This window comes from Alexandromys fortis, unplaced genomic scaffold (assembly GCF_014885135.2).
Source record: "Alexandromys fortis isolate MF-2015 unplaced genomic scaffold, M_Fortis_MF-2015_v1.1 scaffold_243, whole genome shotgun sequence".
NCBI lineage: Eukaryota > Metazoa > Chordata > Mammalia > Rodentia > Cricetidae > Alexandromys > Alexandromys fortis.
This window is the reverse complement of record NW_026068121.1, coordinates 640,363-656,387: the sequence shown is the minus strand read 5'-3', so window position 1 is coordinate 656,387 and position 16,025 is coordinate 640,363. Positions and strand designations below refer to the sequence as shown.

The 16,025-nt window shown below is 53.7% G+C and overlaps 1 protein-coding gene across 3 annotated transcripts in view; it reads right to left on the bottom strand.

The window, feature by feature from the left end:
- Kdm4b (lysine demethylase 4B) overlaps positions 1-16,025 on the bottom strand; it is an 80,203-nt gene that overhangs the window by 38,231 nt on the left and 25,947 nt on the right. For all 3 annotated transcript variants that reach the window (XM_050125164.1, XM_050125165.1, XM_050125166.1), the window contains exon 6: positions 11,074-11,267. In XM_050125164.1, coding sequence (XP_049981121.1) covers positions 11,074-11,267 — 194 coding nt within the window. The remainder of the gene's footprint in view (positions 1-11,073; positions 11,268-16,025) is intronic.

The following is a 16,025-nucleotide window of genomic DNA, read 5'->3' as shown; positions in this document are numbered from 1 at the left end:
AGAGAGAGAGAGAGAGAGAGAGAGAGAGAGAGAGAGAGAGAGAGAGAGAGAGAGAGAGAACAGCCAGGACAGGCAGGACTGTGTTCCCAAGTGCTCCTGATGTAGCAGAAACAAGACAAGACTGAAGAAGTGATCCACAACCACGGGAGCTAGGTGAGTGCTCCATCCCAGACAAGCTCACCAGCTCTGCAATACCGCAGGAATGAGGCGGGCCTGCTCAGGGGACGCGAGAGCTAGCTGGTCCCTGCAGGACTGAGCCAGTCTCAGCACACAGACTACTGACAGCAGAAGGGACTGAGAGCACAGGGCCGAGAAGTAAACCAATGCCACGTGGAGTTCAAAGCCACCTGTCCTCTAGCAACAGGAACTCAGACAAGAGTGGGAGACACCTCTACCTGTGTTCACACTACTGGCAAAGGCAAGAACGGGTGACCCCCCACCCTAGCCACAGCCGGGGACACCTTGGAGAGTAAGCAAGGGGACATCTTGGTGTGAGCAAAGAAGTCACTGCAGCTGAGTCACAAGAGGAGGGACCCTACAGGTCAGAGTAAAACCTGGACAGGGGTTCAAGGTGCCCTTGATCTTGGGCACCCACTGCCCACTCTATGGAGAGGCCACAAAGAATATGACACACATGGAAAAGGCAAGTGGGGGTTGCATGAGGGAACAGAATTCTGTGTACCCCAATTTGACCACTGCTGCAAAAAGGGATTCAGTTCACCAGAGCTAAAAGGAACTTCTAGCCAGGCGTTTGCCTGGCCTAACTGGCACACAGTGAGGCCTGCTGATTTCCACCGGGAAATCCCATCTCTTAATGCCTGCGTGGGTGGGACAGACACAGAGACTGCCGCAAAGATAGCAGCAGCCAGAACTGGGAAGGATGCTCCCAGGGTGGAGACTATTGAGCTGCTGGCTTTATCTCTAATGGATCATTTTCTGGGACAATAGGCGGTAGAATCTGGTGTCACACACCAGCAGTGTCAATGGCTTCTAGTAATGACATTTTTATTAAAACACACAGGGGATCAAGAGAGCTGGCTTGGAGAACACGGAGACCTGGGGATGGGACCAACCACCCACAGGGAAGCTGGTGGTGCGGAGAAAAGGCATCTTGGTGGCTGGGGGTAGGGGTGGGTGAATATCTGTGGCTGTCACATCTCCCTGGGGGGCCTGGGGAGGAGGTGTGGGCACTGGCCCCGTTAGTGTCCACCCATCTCAGTTAAGGCAGATACTACATGCTCAGTAGAGGTGTGGGACTCCACCCCACCCTGAGGATTTTTAGTTCATGACAAATCAACAGAGACAGTCACCAGTGGCCTTGTGTTGGATGGCACCTACCCTGCACTGCCAAAAAATCTAAGACATGTTTACAGGAGACAGTCCGAGAGGCAGGTCATCCTGATAGTGTAGGGGCCGAGTGTTGCATGCATGGGTATTTGGACTTGTGGCTGTGGACATGCAGAAGCTTCCAATTTCTCTGTGTCATCGCCCTGGACAATGGCTTAAACAACCAGGAGCCCACATAGAGCAATGAGCCTGGACTCCACAGTCCATGCACAAAACTGCAGCAGTGGTCTCCCAGGCCAGTCACTTACCTAGATACTGAAAGGAAAGGGTTAAGGGCGGGCTCTCTGGGAACCAGTGGGGTGCTACAGAGGAGGGAAAGGGCATGGATGGACACTCCTGGGACCAGTGGGCCATACGCTGTGGCTGGTACAGTAGTTAGCATGGGACCCAGGCCTGTGGCTACTCAGGTCTCTCTGGGGGTGAGCCCACTGCAGACGCAAGGTGGGGACATCAAAAGCACTCTCTCCTATGGCCCCCTCTGCACACCCAGATGCAATGCCTGCTGGAGGGGCCTTGTGACACTCCACCTGCTCCATGCGGCTCCAGGTTTCTGGGAAAGGCGTAGCTCATACAGGGTTAATCTCCTCCAGGTCCCCACTCTCAAGTCCAGTGCAGGAAGCCACTGAGCAGGGTGGAAGAGGATGCGCTGTATCAGTGCCTGACTTCTGGGCAGAAACCAGGCAGGTGCTCTGACTCAGGCAGCAGTCGCTGTGGAAACCGGGCACTGGGGAAGGGGGTGGCTCTTTCCGCTGCAGGCTCCTACTTCAGAGCCACCCTGGGAACAGGACAGTCCTGATGTCCAAGTGTCCCAATGACTAAGGACACACCTAGCCAGTTCCAGATAGACTAGGGACATTCCTATCACAGAGACCCCATGGTCTCCTGCACCTGAGCAATGTGCCACGCCATGGCACCAACTCTAAAGATGTTGAAATGATACAGGGTCATATGCTGCTACTAGACCCAGCTAGAGGAGCTGGGGATACAATATTAGTACTACCAGCCACTGGTGTACAGGACATGACCACACTGGGAACATTTGTGGGTTCCAGAGCTCCCCACCACCACCACCACCACCACACATACTAAGGAATGTTCCCAGAAGGCACTCTGCACTGTAGGGGCTCCTCATTCCTAACCCAACCTCCTCTTCAGAAAGATTCCCAGTTTCCCGCCTATACCTTGGGGCCTAGGGCCTAACAGACCCAGAGTCGGTGCCTGTCAGATCTAGAATGGTCCAACTGCCTCGCCAGTGAGTGTGTTGTTTTTTTGTTTTATTTATTTAATTACTAATTATGTATACAATATTCTGTCTGGATGTGTGTCTGCAGGCCAGAAGAGGGCACCAGACCTCATTACAGATGGTTGTGAGCCACCATGTGGTTGCCAGGAATTGAACTCAGGACCTTTGGAAGAGCAGGCAATGCTCTTAACCACTGAGCCATCTCTCCAGCCCCCAGTGAGTGTGTTGATATTCACTCCAGACAACTCTGCAGGGCCCAAGTGGGGGGGCAGGATGAAGCAGTGGCCCGTATTGGACAGGAGCAAGCCCACTGGTGGGGAAAGCAGCAGATGAGATGGTGGCAGGGTCCCATGCTCACCAGCAGACCATACAGCCTGAAAAGGTGAGCTCCCAGCAGGAAAATGTGCCAAGCACTGCTCCCCCTGGCAGAGCCGGCTCTCACTCTCAGTGGAGACAAGACTGGCCTGTTTGTACAAAGTTTGACACGGGCTCTTGCCAGGCCATGCAGCCCAGGGACAGGCGCACAGAGCACGGGCAGCTCGAGTCCTAGAAGCCAGGACAGCAGTGAGTACAGAGGGGCAAGGGAAGGACAAGGGCTGCTGCCGGGTGTACACGGAGAGCACACCTGCTCATAAGGGCACAGGCACACATTCAGGTCCCAAATAATCCATCCTCTGTCCCACAAGACGGGAAGGAGGGACTCCATTGCACATCTGGAGCCTGCAAAATATTAAGTAACTTGGGGCTGGAGATAATGGCCGAGCAGTTAAGAGTACTGGCTGTTCTTTCAAAGGACCCAGGCTTAATTCCCAGCACCCACATGGCAGCTCACTCCAGTTACAGGGGATCTGACGCCCTCACACTGGCATTCATGGGGGCAAAACGCTAATGCACATAAAATAAAGATAAATTAAGTCACTAAAAAAAAACCTGACCAACTTCTGGGTTGAGCCTGGCCTCCTCAGGCTGCAGAGAGCAAGGGTGCTCCCCTGTAGCCTGAGGGCAGGGCCTGTGTAAGCAGCCTGGAAAGCCTGAAGGGCCCAAATGCTCACTTCTGAGCAATGCAGCCCCAGGTGACTGCTCCATCTGTGATTCCTCTCCAGGAAGAAGGAAAGAACCCCAGCACCCTGACAAGGAGAGGAACGCGATTGGCACAGCGCTGGGTGCAGCTGCCAACCTGGCACAGGGCCACTCTGCTCCTTCCTCTCTTGACTTCATTTTACAGAGTCCACTTCACCTCAGAGTGCAGTGGGGGGGGGGGGAGTGTTAAAGATGGCCTCCAGGGAAAAGACACTGGCAGATGACCTGAGCCACACGGTCAAGGACAATATTATCAGGGCTGGTCTAGGATGGAGGTGACCACAGAACACACGATGCTCCACATCACCAAGGCCTCCAGCATAAGAGAAGTCAGACAATAGGCTGGCTCAGAGGAGCTGAGGACATTTCACCACTCTAGGTGGAGTGCAGGAGCTAGGGGACTGTGCAGGACACTGAAGAATAGTCCTCACAGTCAGGACTCATAGCAGACAGGCTCCATGGATGGCAGGGGTAACTCATGGGAACCTGCACTGCTGGCTCACCATCAACAGACCCACCTGCACCATCAGAGGAGGAGGAAGAGCATGGCAGGGAGGAGGGGGTCAGAGAGAGGGAGGAAGAACAGGGGTAGGGAGGAGGGGTCAGAGGGAGGAAGAAGAGCAGGGGTAGGGAGGAGGGGTCAGAGAGAGGAAGGAAGAACAGGGGCAGGAAGGAGGGGGTCAGAGAGACGGAGAAAGAGCAGGGGTAGGGAGGAGGGGGTCAGAGAGAGAGAGGAAGAGCAGGGGCAGAGAGAGGGAAGAAGGAGGAAGGAAGAGGAATCCCCAACCAAAAAAGTAGGCCATATACAACCAAAGAGACAAAGCTGCAGGCCATCTCCCCAGCTCACTAGTTGGCCCGAGAGCCCAGCTCAGCTCCAGCCCCCCAGATCTACTGGGGGAAGGCTCCATAAACTGCTGCAAGTTAACGGCCCTGTTTTGGACAAAAAATACAGACGCTTTCTGCTCAGTGCTTCCGAAACAGAAAGGCTGGGGATAGAGTCAATAGGCTCTGAGAGAGCCCCAACACACACATGGCTGCTCTGATCCTCCGATCCCAGGGACACAGCTGTAAGGCTGGCAAGGCATGGCTGTGGAAAGGACAGAGTGGGATGGCTCATCGAGCTAATGGGCACAGGCTGTGACTCAGAGCCATACCCTGCAGTGTGCACCAGATTCTCTGAATTGCCCACATTATCAGAGCACCATGGTGGCTAATGACACAGGGCTCATCTTGCTGTACCAAGGGCCCCAATGCCCCAATTTGAGCTCAGGCATGTTACCTGGTTCCCAAGGTAACTGAGATGTACAGCATCGTCTACAAGTAGAAGGCCAGAGCAGTAGACGAGGACAACAGAGCGGCTCTGGCCAGAGTGAAGCCAAGGGCCCAAGAAGGAGGCCACAGGGGCACCAGGCCAGGGATAACACAGCTGTCCTGTCCCTCTGAGCTGGCCGGCATGCCAAGCTCTGTAGAGCAGAGCCTCGATGCCAGCTGGAGAGCAACCCTGGTTGGCTCTTGGTTACCTTGCCATTCAGGGTCTCCCGGCTTCTGGCAGCACACCCCCCTAGGGTAGGGTGGACAGCAAAAAGTCACATGTGGACTGACATTTTGCCTCACGTACCCACAGTGTCTGAGACAGGACAGATCAGGAGACATGGAACTAGCAGCATCCTTGGGACAGACTGACTAAGATCACCACAAAATGTGGACTGGGTGCAAAGATCCCTTGCTGCCACAGCCATACTTGGTGCACCAGCAACACAGCCACAGAGCCTGCTGCTGAGCTTCCACCTGCGACAGTTGTCACCTTCAGAGGAGGTGCCTTCTACAGACAGCTATGACTCTCATAAAACTCTGAGGACAGCCAAGGACAGGCACCACTGCTAGGGGCTCTGGAGAGGACAGAGTGGCAGAGCAGGGGCCAGTGGCTATGTTCCTAACACCATCACAGCCACCAGCTTCAGGTGGAAGCAGCAACCTTACATTCCCCAGTGAGTTAGTCAGAGAGACATGGTGGGGCAGCCAGCTCTCCCAAGTGCTACAAGTGTGGTAGACAAGTGAGAGCGTCCACCTCGCAGGCACCACACAGCGGGTACAGGATGAGGGGGAGGCCACGGGATGCAAGCCAGATGAGAAACAACCGTTGCAAGCTGAGTTGCCTCCTAATGGCTGGACTATTAGAAGAACCTGGTAGCCCAGAAGACCCCTGCAGAGGGTTATGCCTAGGGTGAGGTGCATGACCATCTGTGGTTCCTGAGGACTGGGGTGGCAAGGCACTCAGAAGCTAGTACCTCACAGGCTGGCACAGATTCAAGCCAGGATGGGTCCCTTGCAGGTCCAACTGTCACTTGGGTCCTTAGGTGGTGATACACCCTTCCTAGACTAGGGCCCAGGGTCTGACTACCCAGTGGCCATATGTTAGGCAGGGAGGAGGGGGAGACACCATCAGGGGCCCTGTAAGTACAGGCTCCTCACTTCCCATGCAAGGCAATGTCCTTGGAGGCCACACGACAGCCGTACCTGTGTGCCTACTCCACAGACACCCCAGGACAGAAACAGCTTTCTGTGGAAAGCATGAGAACCCACCCCTCCTGCAAGTGCCACCTCCACCTGTCCCAACAGTTTCTGGGTGACCGAGCAGAGCCTAGTGTTCTCTATCCTGGCTGCCCAGGACAGCACACACCCCCACCTTCAAAATCCTTTGACCCTGATCATATCAGCCAAAGTAGCATCAGACCCAAAAAAGCTTCAGGAAATGCTGGGCCTGCAAATACCCTCAGGAACCTCAAGCCATCATGGCGCCCACGGCAGGGGCTCTGATGGGAAGACGGGATGCAATAGTTTCCTGAGATCAAAGCACTCCACCCTACAGGGAAGCTCTTTAAACAGGAAGGTAAGCAACTCAAAACAGCTTCAGGACTGAAACCCACCAGTTTCACCAGGCCCCTCCTCACCAGAGTGAGCAATAAAAGCTGCAAGTCATCTTCTCAGGAAGCTGAGCTGCCTGGAGGAGGCTCAGAGCAGCTGAGGCATCTGCAAAGGATGCTCTCCAGCCTGTTGTGGCCTGCAGGCTGTGCAGTGTGCTCCAGATGTCCAGCTCTGTGAGCTGTCACCCACGCTGGGGTGGCCTTGGGGGTGCAGTTGTCTCTCCTCACCCACAGGCCTGTCAGTGACCCCAGTAAAGCTCACGGTCCACCAAGTGGGACTTGGGTGGTGTCTGTACTCCGTCTGCTGTGGGCTCACTACCTGGTGAGTGGCCCTGAGTGCTGCACCTCCTCGGGAAAAGTCTTTCTGGTCACACAACTGGGGGAGACAGAAGGACTGAGCAGTGGGGACTCCCCAGTTTTAAGCCATATCCAGGGAGCAGTACCCACATGTATTAACTCCAGTGATGTAACAAGGACTCAAGTGACACTGACCCCCTGCTGGAGCTGGGGACAGAGGCATATGTGAAATCCTACTTTCTGGGGCCCATAGCATGGTGGAGAGAACCCAAATCAAACTCATACATGGTCTGTGTGTCCCCAAGGACACATGGGTACCATCCGTCCATGGTCAATTGCCAATGCAACAGATCTAGAGTACCCAGGAAGAGCTAACCTCAGAGAAAATGCTCCCACCAGACGGGCCTATAGAGTAGTGTTCTGATTATGATCAAAATGGGAGGGCCCAGCTCATGGGGGGGGCAGTGACCCTCGGCTGCTACTCCTGGGTTTTATAAGAAAGCAGGCTGAGCCAGGTGGTGGTGGTGCACAGCTTTAATCCCAGCATTCTGGAGGCAGAGCCAGGTGGGTCTCTATGAATTTGAGGCCAGGCTGGTCTACAGAGTGAGTTCCAGGTCAGGCTCCAAAGCTACACAGAGAAACCTTGTCTCAAAAACCAAAAAAGAAAAAAGAAAACAAAAAGAAAGAAAAGAAAAGAAAAGAAAAGAAGCAGCCTGAGCAAGCCAGTAAGCAGTACCCTCCATGGCCTCTGCATCAGCTCCTGCCCTGACTTCCCGCCATGATGGAGCGCCGCCGGAATGTATAAGCTGAGTCAGCTCTTCCAAGCTGCTTTGGGTCATGGTGTCTATTGCTGGACAGAGAACTAACTAAGGCCCCTCCCTGCCATGGAAGGGGTGACAGGGCCTCCCGCACCAAGACCAAGGCTGAGGCTTTGCCGGAGCTCTCTGTCCCCAAACAAGTGGCCATTGTGTTCACTACTAGCCTTGGTGTCCACCCCCAGCCATAGCAGGACACAGGGAGCTGGGGTGGCTGGACCTGCACCCACTGCATCATGGGTGACTGTTGGGACAGGTGGGCCAGCCAAGTCGCCCGAGGTACACTGCATGGATTCCTGCCACCGACAGTCATCCGTGAGCAGCTGTCATCTTTCAGGGAGCCCCAAGCCTCACAAGCTGCAGGGCCATGTGGCCATGCACAGACCAGCACCACCCTCAGACAGCACGATTCTCTGTCCTTGCAGAGGTGCTTCTCAATATTAGGGACATTCTACTCTCATACAGGCCCAGAGCTGGCCTACCAGCCTGCCTCTCTGGGGCTGGTTCCCACTTCACGGGCCACTCTGGTGGCTCCTGGCAGCTCTTGGGTCTCTCTGAAGCTAAGCAGTGGGTGCTGGCCAGGTCTCATTCTCACACTCTAACGCCAGGGGCTGGCCTGGTTTTTCTCTCTCTCTCTGTGTTCAGTTGAACTGTAGCTTCACCATGCAGCCCTGGCTGACCTGCAGCTATTATTCTTCACTCTTATTTTCCAAGGGAGAAAGTGGGGCTGTCTCCCCATCCCCGAGCACAACAGCAGAGGCAGGGAAGCCAGGGAACAGCCGCTTGTCAAAAAGGCGGGAATGCCACCTAGTGGCCACAAGAAGAGGGACTCGGGCTCAGGCCCTCTGTCCTAGCATATCCCAGTTACACACTCAGACCAAAACAAACCCACCTCACATGAGCATACAGGCCACTGCTGTGCACACATGGAGATTTGCAGCAGAAGCAGCCATGGACTATTTGTATCTGCGGTGTCATGAGCACTGCTGGACAATGCAGCCACGAAGAGCAGGCCACTGGCCCTTGTTACTGCCACAGCACTTCTCAGGGGATCCTAGTGGCCCAGGTGGCAGCTGCCACAGCTGGCTCCACACAGGTGGCAGCAGGGCACCATGGGAGAGTTCGCCTAGCTGGACAGGTGTACACAGAGGATGGTGTCACCAAAGGCCAGGAGTCACCCTGGGGGTTGAGGGTACAGCTAGGCTGCTCATGAGATGCCATTCAGCCCGACGCTGTCACACCAGGCTTCTGAACTCATAGAAATGTTGGTGCGCATAACTCAGACACCCCAGCAGGAGCCCACAGGACCAGTGTACCCGGCAGTGTTAACTGACAGGACAGGATCCAGAGCATGAGACGGGCCTTCAGGAGGCAAGACTCATCCTACTGTGGGTGGCACCATTCCCTGGGCTGGGATCCTGGATCAAATATAAGGAGAAGGAGCTGTACTAGCATCCATCTGGTCCCCTTCCTGTCATGTGCCAGCTGCCTCAGCACCTTCCCTGCAAGATAGTGGAGCCAAGGCAAACCCTTCTCGCTAGCTGCCTTTGTCAGAGGATTTTTGTTGCAACAGGAAAAGCAGCTGAAAGCCTTGGCTGGCAGAGTGCTGCCCACACACCCCTGACATTCTCCCAGCTCTGGAAAGTCACCTCCCAGATCACCAGTGTCACCGCAGAGTCCTGGGAGGGTGGCAGCATGGTCAGAGGCAGAGACTGGGATACTCCTTACAACCAATTCTGAAGGAGGAGAAGGGTCACGCCCCAGGCCAGGGAACACAGAGTCCCTGACACTGGGACAGCAGAGTGCAGGACTCCTTACGGCTGCAGGGAAGCAAGAAGTAGCAGACACATACTTCAGGGATTTCTCAGTCCTGACACTGTGAGGGAACAGTGCTGGGACCCACAAGGTATGAGAATGTCAGAATATTTGGGGTTCACGTTCCACCTGGCCTTGAACTCAGATATCTGACTGCCTCTGCCTCCCGAGTGCTGGGACTAAGGTATGTGCCACCACCACATGGCTGGGATTCACTTTCCTAAACAGCAAAGTTCAACCCAGCTTGGCCATCAGCCAGGAAGCTGTAGGCCAATGGCTGGTCCACATGGGGGGCATACATACCAACAAGGCTGTGCCCTCCAGGGAAGGAGAGCTGCCCAGAGCCAAGCATGAACTCCACTGGAGCAGGGAGGACTATGTGCCTAGGGTTTGAGTGCAGAGACACCCCAAAAAGAGGGTACTCTTGATGTGGCCCTCCACAGGCTCAGCACACAGCCCTGTCCACAACCGAGCAACATAGGGAAGGCCTGTTAGGGGCAATGTATTCCTATCACACCTGGGACATCAGGGGGTGCTGGACATTGGGAGGCAGAAGGACCTACTGTGTAATCACGAGGCTAAGAGGCACCAGAGCCCGAGTGTTCAGGAGGTCGCAGCCTCACCTAGGGAGACCTGAGCCACCTAAGAGCCACGCAATGGCCCCAGAGACAAAGCACCTGGTGGGAGCAACGGGGCTCGCTGCATCCTGAATTCTCAGCTGTGGGTGGGGAAGGCACCTCCACACACAAGCAGAGGCCCAGGGTGACGGCTAGTTGTCAACATCACAGATGCTACAACCACCAGGGAGAGTCTTAACAGGAATGTCTGGGTCATGTGTCCGAGAGATCTGAGCGTTTCATAGGTGTGGGAAAATGAAGCTGAACAAAATGGCAGCATCCCTGGATTGTGAGAGTAGGAGAAATGACCGAGCATGCAGCTCTGCTCCACGTGGGCGTGGCTCTACTTTCCTGAGTGACTGACTGTGGGCTGCAACAGGAGTCGACATGAGCCCAATCCCCCAAGTGGCTTTCCACAGTGACAGAAATGGCAGCAGGACAGCCAGCTACTGGGACCTGCCTTCAGTGGGGACCACAGACATCCTCCACCCTCAGCATTGCCCTCCCTACTCAGCATCACCAGGCGTGGGGGAGGGCATTCTTCCCGTCCACACTGTGCAACAAGGAAGCTGAGCCCAAGGGGAGATGGGAGCCTGGCCTGGGATAGGGCTCTGCCTGGCAGCCAAAGGGAGATGGAAAGAGAGAGAGAGAGATTGAAAGAGAGAAAGAGAGAAGAGGGCACTGTTGGCAAGCTGGCACCTCACACAGCCTCCAGGTCCAGCAGGAATCAACCCCTGTGATATGGCAGCAGGTGACATACCTATTGGCCTGTTTGCTGCCCAGGATGACAGAACTGCAGTGGGTACCTGTTAACCACCAAGGCCACGGTCTTGGGCCAGCACATCTCCCCCAAGACCGAAGGATGAGCAGGAGGTGCACCACAGTAACCTGTCAGAGTAGCCACATCTTCCCATGCCTCACACCCTGGCACTCACCAGGACTTGGGCTCGCCGAAGTGCAGGTAGTTGATACTGTAGAGGTCCATGTCCTCTGTGTGCCAGGCAAAAGTGGTTTTCCACATGCCAAAGTACAGGTAGGGTGTATTCACGCCCTCGATGATGGTGCCGCACTCACGTTCCACCATATCCAAGATGGTCTTCAGGTTACCAATGTTCCACTGGGCCACATCCTGTGGACAGCAAGTGTGTGGTCAGCAGAGTCCTCCCAGGATACCTGTACCCACCTGCACCCTGAATGCAGTCACCTGGGGTAGATCCCCGGGCTCCAGTTGGTCATCCCAAGAGGCCAAGGGGACCAGGGACATGGGCCCTGCACTCTCACCTGCCACCCCAGCCTTCCTGGAATAGCATGTTGCAGGCAACAGTCTACACACCATCATGTGCCAATGGACAACTATAGCTCGGCAGTGACCTCCACACCGCTAATAACACAGAAGGAGAAAGGTAGTCTCCACGTGAGTGATCCCTTCACAGGCGTGTGAACCCATATCCAAATGACAGCCCTTCCAGAACTTTCCACCAAACAAGATCAGTCAGCTTCAAAGGATATAGGCAAACATGTATGACGCCCCCACCCTGACCTGTGCTCTCATCAAACGCTAGCTGGAGCTAAGGTGGGGCAGGAGCCTCGTGTGCCTGTGCCTGAGACCTCTCCCAGAGCCAGCAGGGTGCATCTCAGCATCTCAATACACGCTGACAGGATGACCAGCAGTGACCACTCCCCTGCCAGGAGGCTGAAGGCCCAAGTATGGAGGGCAGAGGCTGCTGAGGTCACAGTAACATAATGGCAACAGGTCACCAAGCATATAATGGCCTTGTTGCCCTGCCTGCCACCCAGCACAGTGACCATGTGGGACATGTCATGGGCTGCAAGAAAGGGACCCAGGTATAGCCTCATGCGGAGAATTCATGCCATGGCTGGGTCAAAAGTCCTCTGCTCTGGGTCTCAGCTTCCCCATCTGTAACAGATTCTGTGCTACTTCAGGTGAGGCAGGCCAAAGCCACAAGCTTCCAGGGGGCCTGTGGTAGATGTGGCCCAGGGTTGGGCCTTGGCAGCTGAAGCCTATGAGAAGTCGGCACACTGGCTGACAGGAGATGGGGTGTAGGGACATGCCTGTTCGGAACATCTTGCCAGGCTAGCACTGCCCTAGGAGCACAGACAACAAAATGAGACCTGCTAGAGGACAGGGAGCCCAAACCCAAGAGAAGAGAGTGCACAGCACAGATCCGAGACCTGACTGCTTCCTGTAAAGTTGCTTGGCACCTGCAGTGGATAAAGCAGATCAAGACACCAAGACACCCCACACTCCCCCACCAGAGTGCAGAGGCCTTCTCAGGTGGGGTGCAATGCTGGGCAATGTGAACAGGGCACAGCACACTGATGTTCAGGAGGTGGAACAGGGGAGTAAGGAGTTCAAGGTCATCCCTAGCAAATTCAAATCCAACCTGGGCTCCATGAGACCCTGGCTCAGGAAGGAGGAAAAAGAAGCCACCTGCTGTGGGATGGTCTTTCTGTATGCTGTGAATATGTGTTGCTCTCACTGGTTAATAAATAAAGCTACTTTGGCCTACAGAAAGGTAAGATGGAGCCAGGCGGGAAATTGAAGCAGAGATACAGGTGAAGAAGGGTGGAGTTGAGGAAACACCAGCCAGCTGCTAAGAAAGCAAGACTTGTAGAAAATGAGGTAACAAGCCACGAACCATGTGGCAAAGCATAGACAAGAAATAAGGGTTAATTTAAATGTAAGAGCTAGCTAGTAATAAGCCTGAGCCATTGGCCAAACATATTATTATTCTATAATTAATATAAGCCTCTGAATGGTTACTGAGGAACTGGTGGGTGGGAGAGAAACCTCCAGTTACAGTCACCTATAGAAGGGCTTGTGAGACAGCTTCCACCTCAGTCATGGCACAAGGCAGGGACAGCTGCAGCAACAGTTGAGCACACACGCTTGAAAGAAATAAGCCTTCAAGTCAGAAAGACATGGACGAGCTCTAAGCACACATGGTTGCAGGACAGAAGTCATGGGAAAGGCTGTGCCATGACTGCAGTCCTGAGACACTGTGGATAAGGATCAAGAATGGAGGCAGGGAGTGCTTAGCATCACGGCTGGGGCAAGGAGGCGAGAGGACTGTAGGCTCTCAAGCAGGACTCCCTTCCTTTAATTATTTGATTACTTGTGTATGAATGCAGGGCAGTGTCCTCAGGGGCCAGATCCCCGAGCTGGAGTTAGAGTCACCCTGAGGTAGGTACTGGGAATCGAGCCTGAGTCCTCAGGACTAACAGAAGTATTCTAACCACGGAGCTGTCTCCCCAGCCCTCAAGCGAGTTTTCTGCTCCATTTTGCTATAGACTTAAAACTGATCTAAAAAAGAATATGTCTATTTTAAGAACTTTTGTTGCTGGGCGGTGGTGGCACACATCTGTAATCCCAGTACTCAGGAGGCAGAGGCAGTCAGCTCTCTGTAAATTCAAGGCTAGCCTGATCTGCACAGTGAGTTCCAGGACAGCCAGAGCTGTTACACAGAGAAACCTTGTCTTGTTTACAGTTATTTTATTTTGTGTAGGACATGAGGAGTCAGGGGATAACTTCATTCTCTCTACCATGTATGCCCTGGGAATTAAACTCAGGTTGTCAGGCTTGGCAGCTGGGACTCTGCCCCATCTGACCATCTCCTCTCACCTCATCTGTTCTTTTTTATTATTATTTTTAAGATTTATTTATTAGGGGCTGGGGAGATGGCTCAGTGGTTAAGATCATTGCCTGCTCTTCCAAAGGTCATGAGTTCAATTCCCAGCAACCACATGGTGGCTCACAACCATCTGTAATGGGGTCTGGTGCCCTCTTCTGGCCAGCAGGCATACACACAGACAGAATATTGTATACATAATAAATAAATAAATAATTTAAAAAAATAGTCTAACTACAAAATTTGGGGCTGAAGAGATGGCTCAGTGGTTAAGAGCATTGCCTGTTCTTCCAAAGGTTCTGAGTTCAATTCCCGGCAACCACATGGTGGCTCACAACCATCTGTAATGAGGTCTGGTGCCCTCTTCTGGCCTACATACATACAGACAGAATATTGTATACATAATAAATAAATAAATGTTTAAAAAAAAAGATTTATTTATTTATTATATATACAGTGTTCTTTCTGTCTGCAGGCCAGAAGAGGGCACCAGATCTCATGACAGACGGTTGTGAGCCACCATGTGGCTGCTGGGAATTGAACTCAGAACCTCTGGAAGAACAGCCAGTGCTCTTAACCATTGAACCATCTCTCCCCTAGAATTTTCATTTTCTTTTCGTTTTTCGAGACAGGGTTTCTTTGTGTAGCTTTAACTGTCCTGAAACTCACTCTGTAGATCAGGCAGGCTGGCCTTGAATGTACAGAAATCTACCTGCCTCTACCTCCAAGTGCTGGGATTAAAGGCAGTTGCCACCACCATCTGGGTGATTCTTTTGTTTTTAATAAACAAACATAACCAATACTGACCTAGAATTCCCCCGGCATCCAGACCATCCCCTGTGATACAAGCATCTCTCCAGCAGCTGATCTGGGTCAGGGGGCTCTCCTCACTGGCCTGGGTCTGACTGCAGATCGTAGAGCAGCAGACTAAAGACCAAGGCCATTGAGGTCTCAGGAAAGACACAAGGCCAAACTTTGTCTGTGGAACCAGCAACAGGTTCTTAAAATTGCACCGAGAATAGAAGCAAAAAAGAATTATGTGGACTCTACAGAGTCAGGCCACCGCCAGGAAAGAACACAACCAAGCCTGTAGTCCCAGGCACTCAGAAGGCTGAGGCCACAGTGGACTTGTCTCCAAAAAGAAGATACAAAGGTGTGACCATGACACTGTGAGCCAGCTCACCATGAGCAAGGGCCCCACGGATGGTCCCAGTACTGAAAGAAGACTGGACAGACTGACAGCTCACAGAGCAGAGACAGACAGGGTGCAGATGACCTGCTGGTGACGAACTCACACCCCATGTGCATGAAAAGTCTAAGTACAGACTTCTCCACAGAGGCACAGAGAGAACAGTGAGTCCCCGGACACTCAGCATCGTGGAAAAAGGAACCACAATGCAGTGGTGTCTCTCAAACCCAGAGTGGCACCAAGTGCCAGGAAGCAGGAATCAAGAGGCAGCCAGCTCAGCCAGCAGAGGCACCCCAGATATGGACCTCAGAGAAACAAAGGCCTGACCACATGGACATGGACAGCACCCACAGCTGCCTCACCTCCTGGAGCCCAAGCACGCCACAGCCCACATGTCTATCACCTGATGGACAGGGGCATGCTGTGTGGGCCCTCCACACACCAATGCGCAGACCCCGAGGACACTAAGAGAAGACATAAGAGGCCGCAATGTGGGACACTAAAAACAGAAAATGTCCAAACAGAAGTGGACTCCTGGTGTCAGTCTGGGAAGGGATGGGGTGACTGTTCATGAGGCTAGATCTGTTTTCTGGGGTGGCAAGTGAGGGCTCTACAGCGCTGTGGGTGCACTGGAGCCCAATGCACCCTGGGCTTTCAGCAGCTGCAGCTCAGAGCATGCTAGCTGTACGGAGCCAGCCTGCCTTTAGTGACAGTCATAGCCGCTGAGAGGGCTCGTATGAAGGTGCTGCCACCAAGCCTGGTGACCTGAGTTCAGATCTACAACACCACAGACGCGGACACACATGTGCCTGCATGCACACACACACACACAAGAACAGACACACTCACACCACACACAACTCAAAAACAAAACAAACAAATAACCAACACTGAGGAGCAGCTCAGTGGGAGACCCTGCGCCCAGCCAAGAGCACCGGCGCAGAAAGCTGGATGCGACAGTGTGCACCTGTAACCCAGCTCTGGACAGACACAGGGGAGTCCCGACTTGCTAGACAATCTAGTCTAGCAGGTGAGCTCCAGGTTCAGT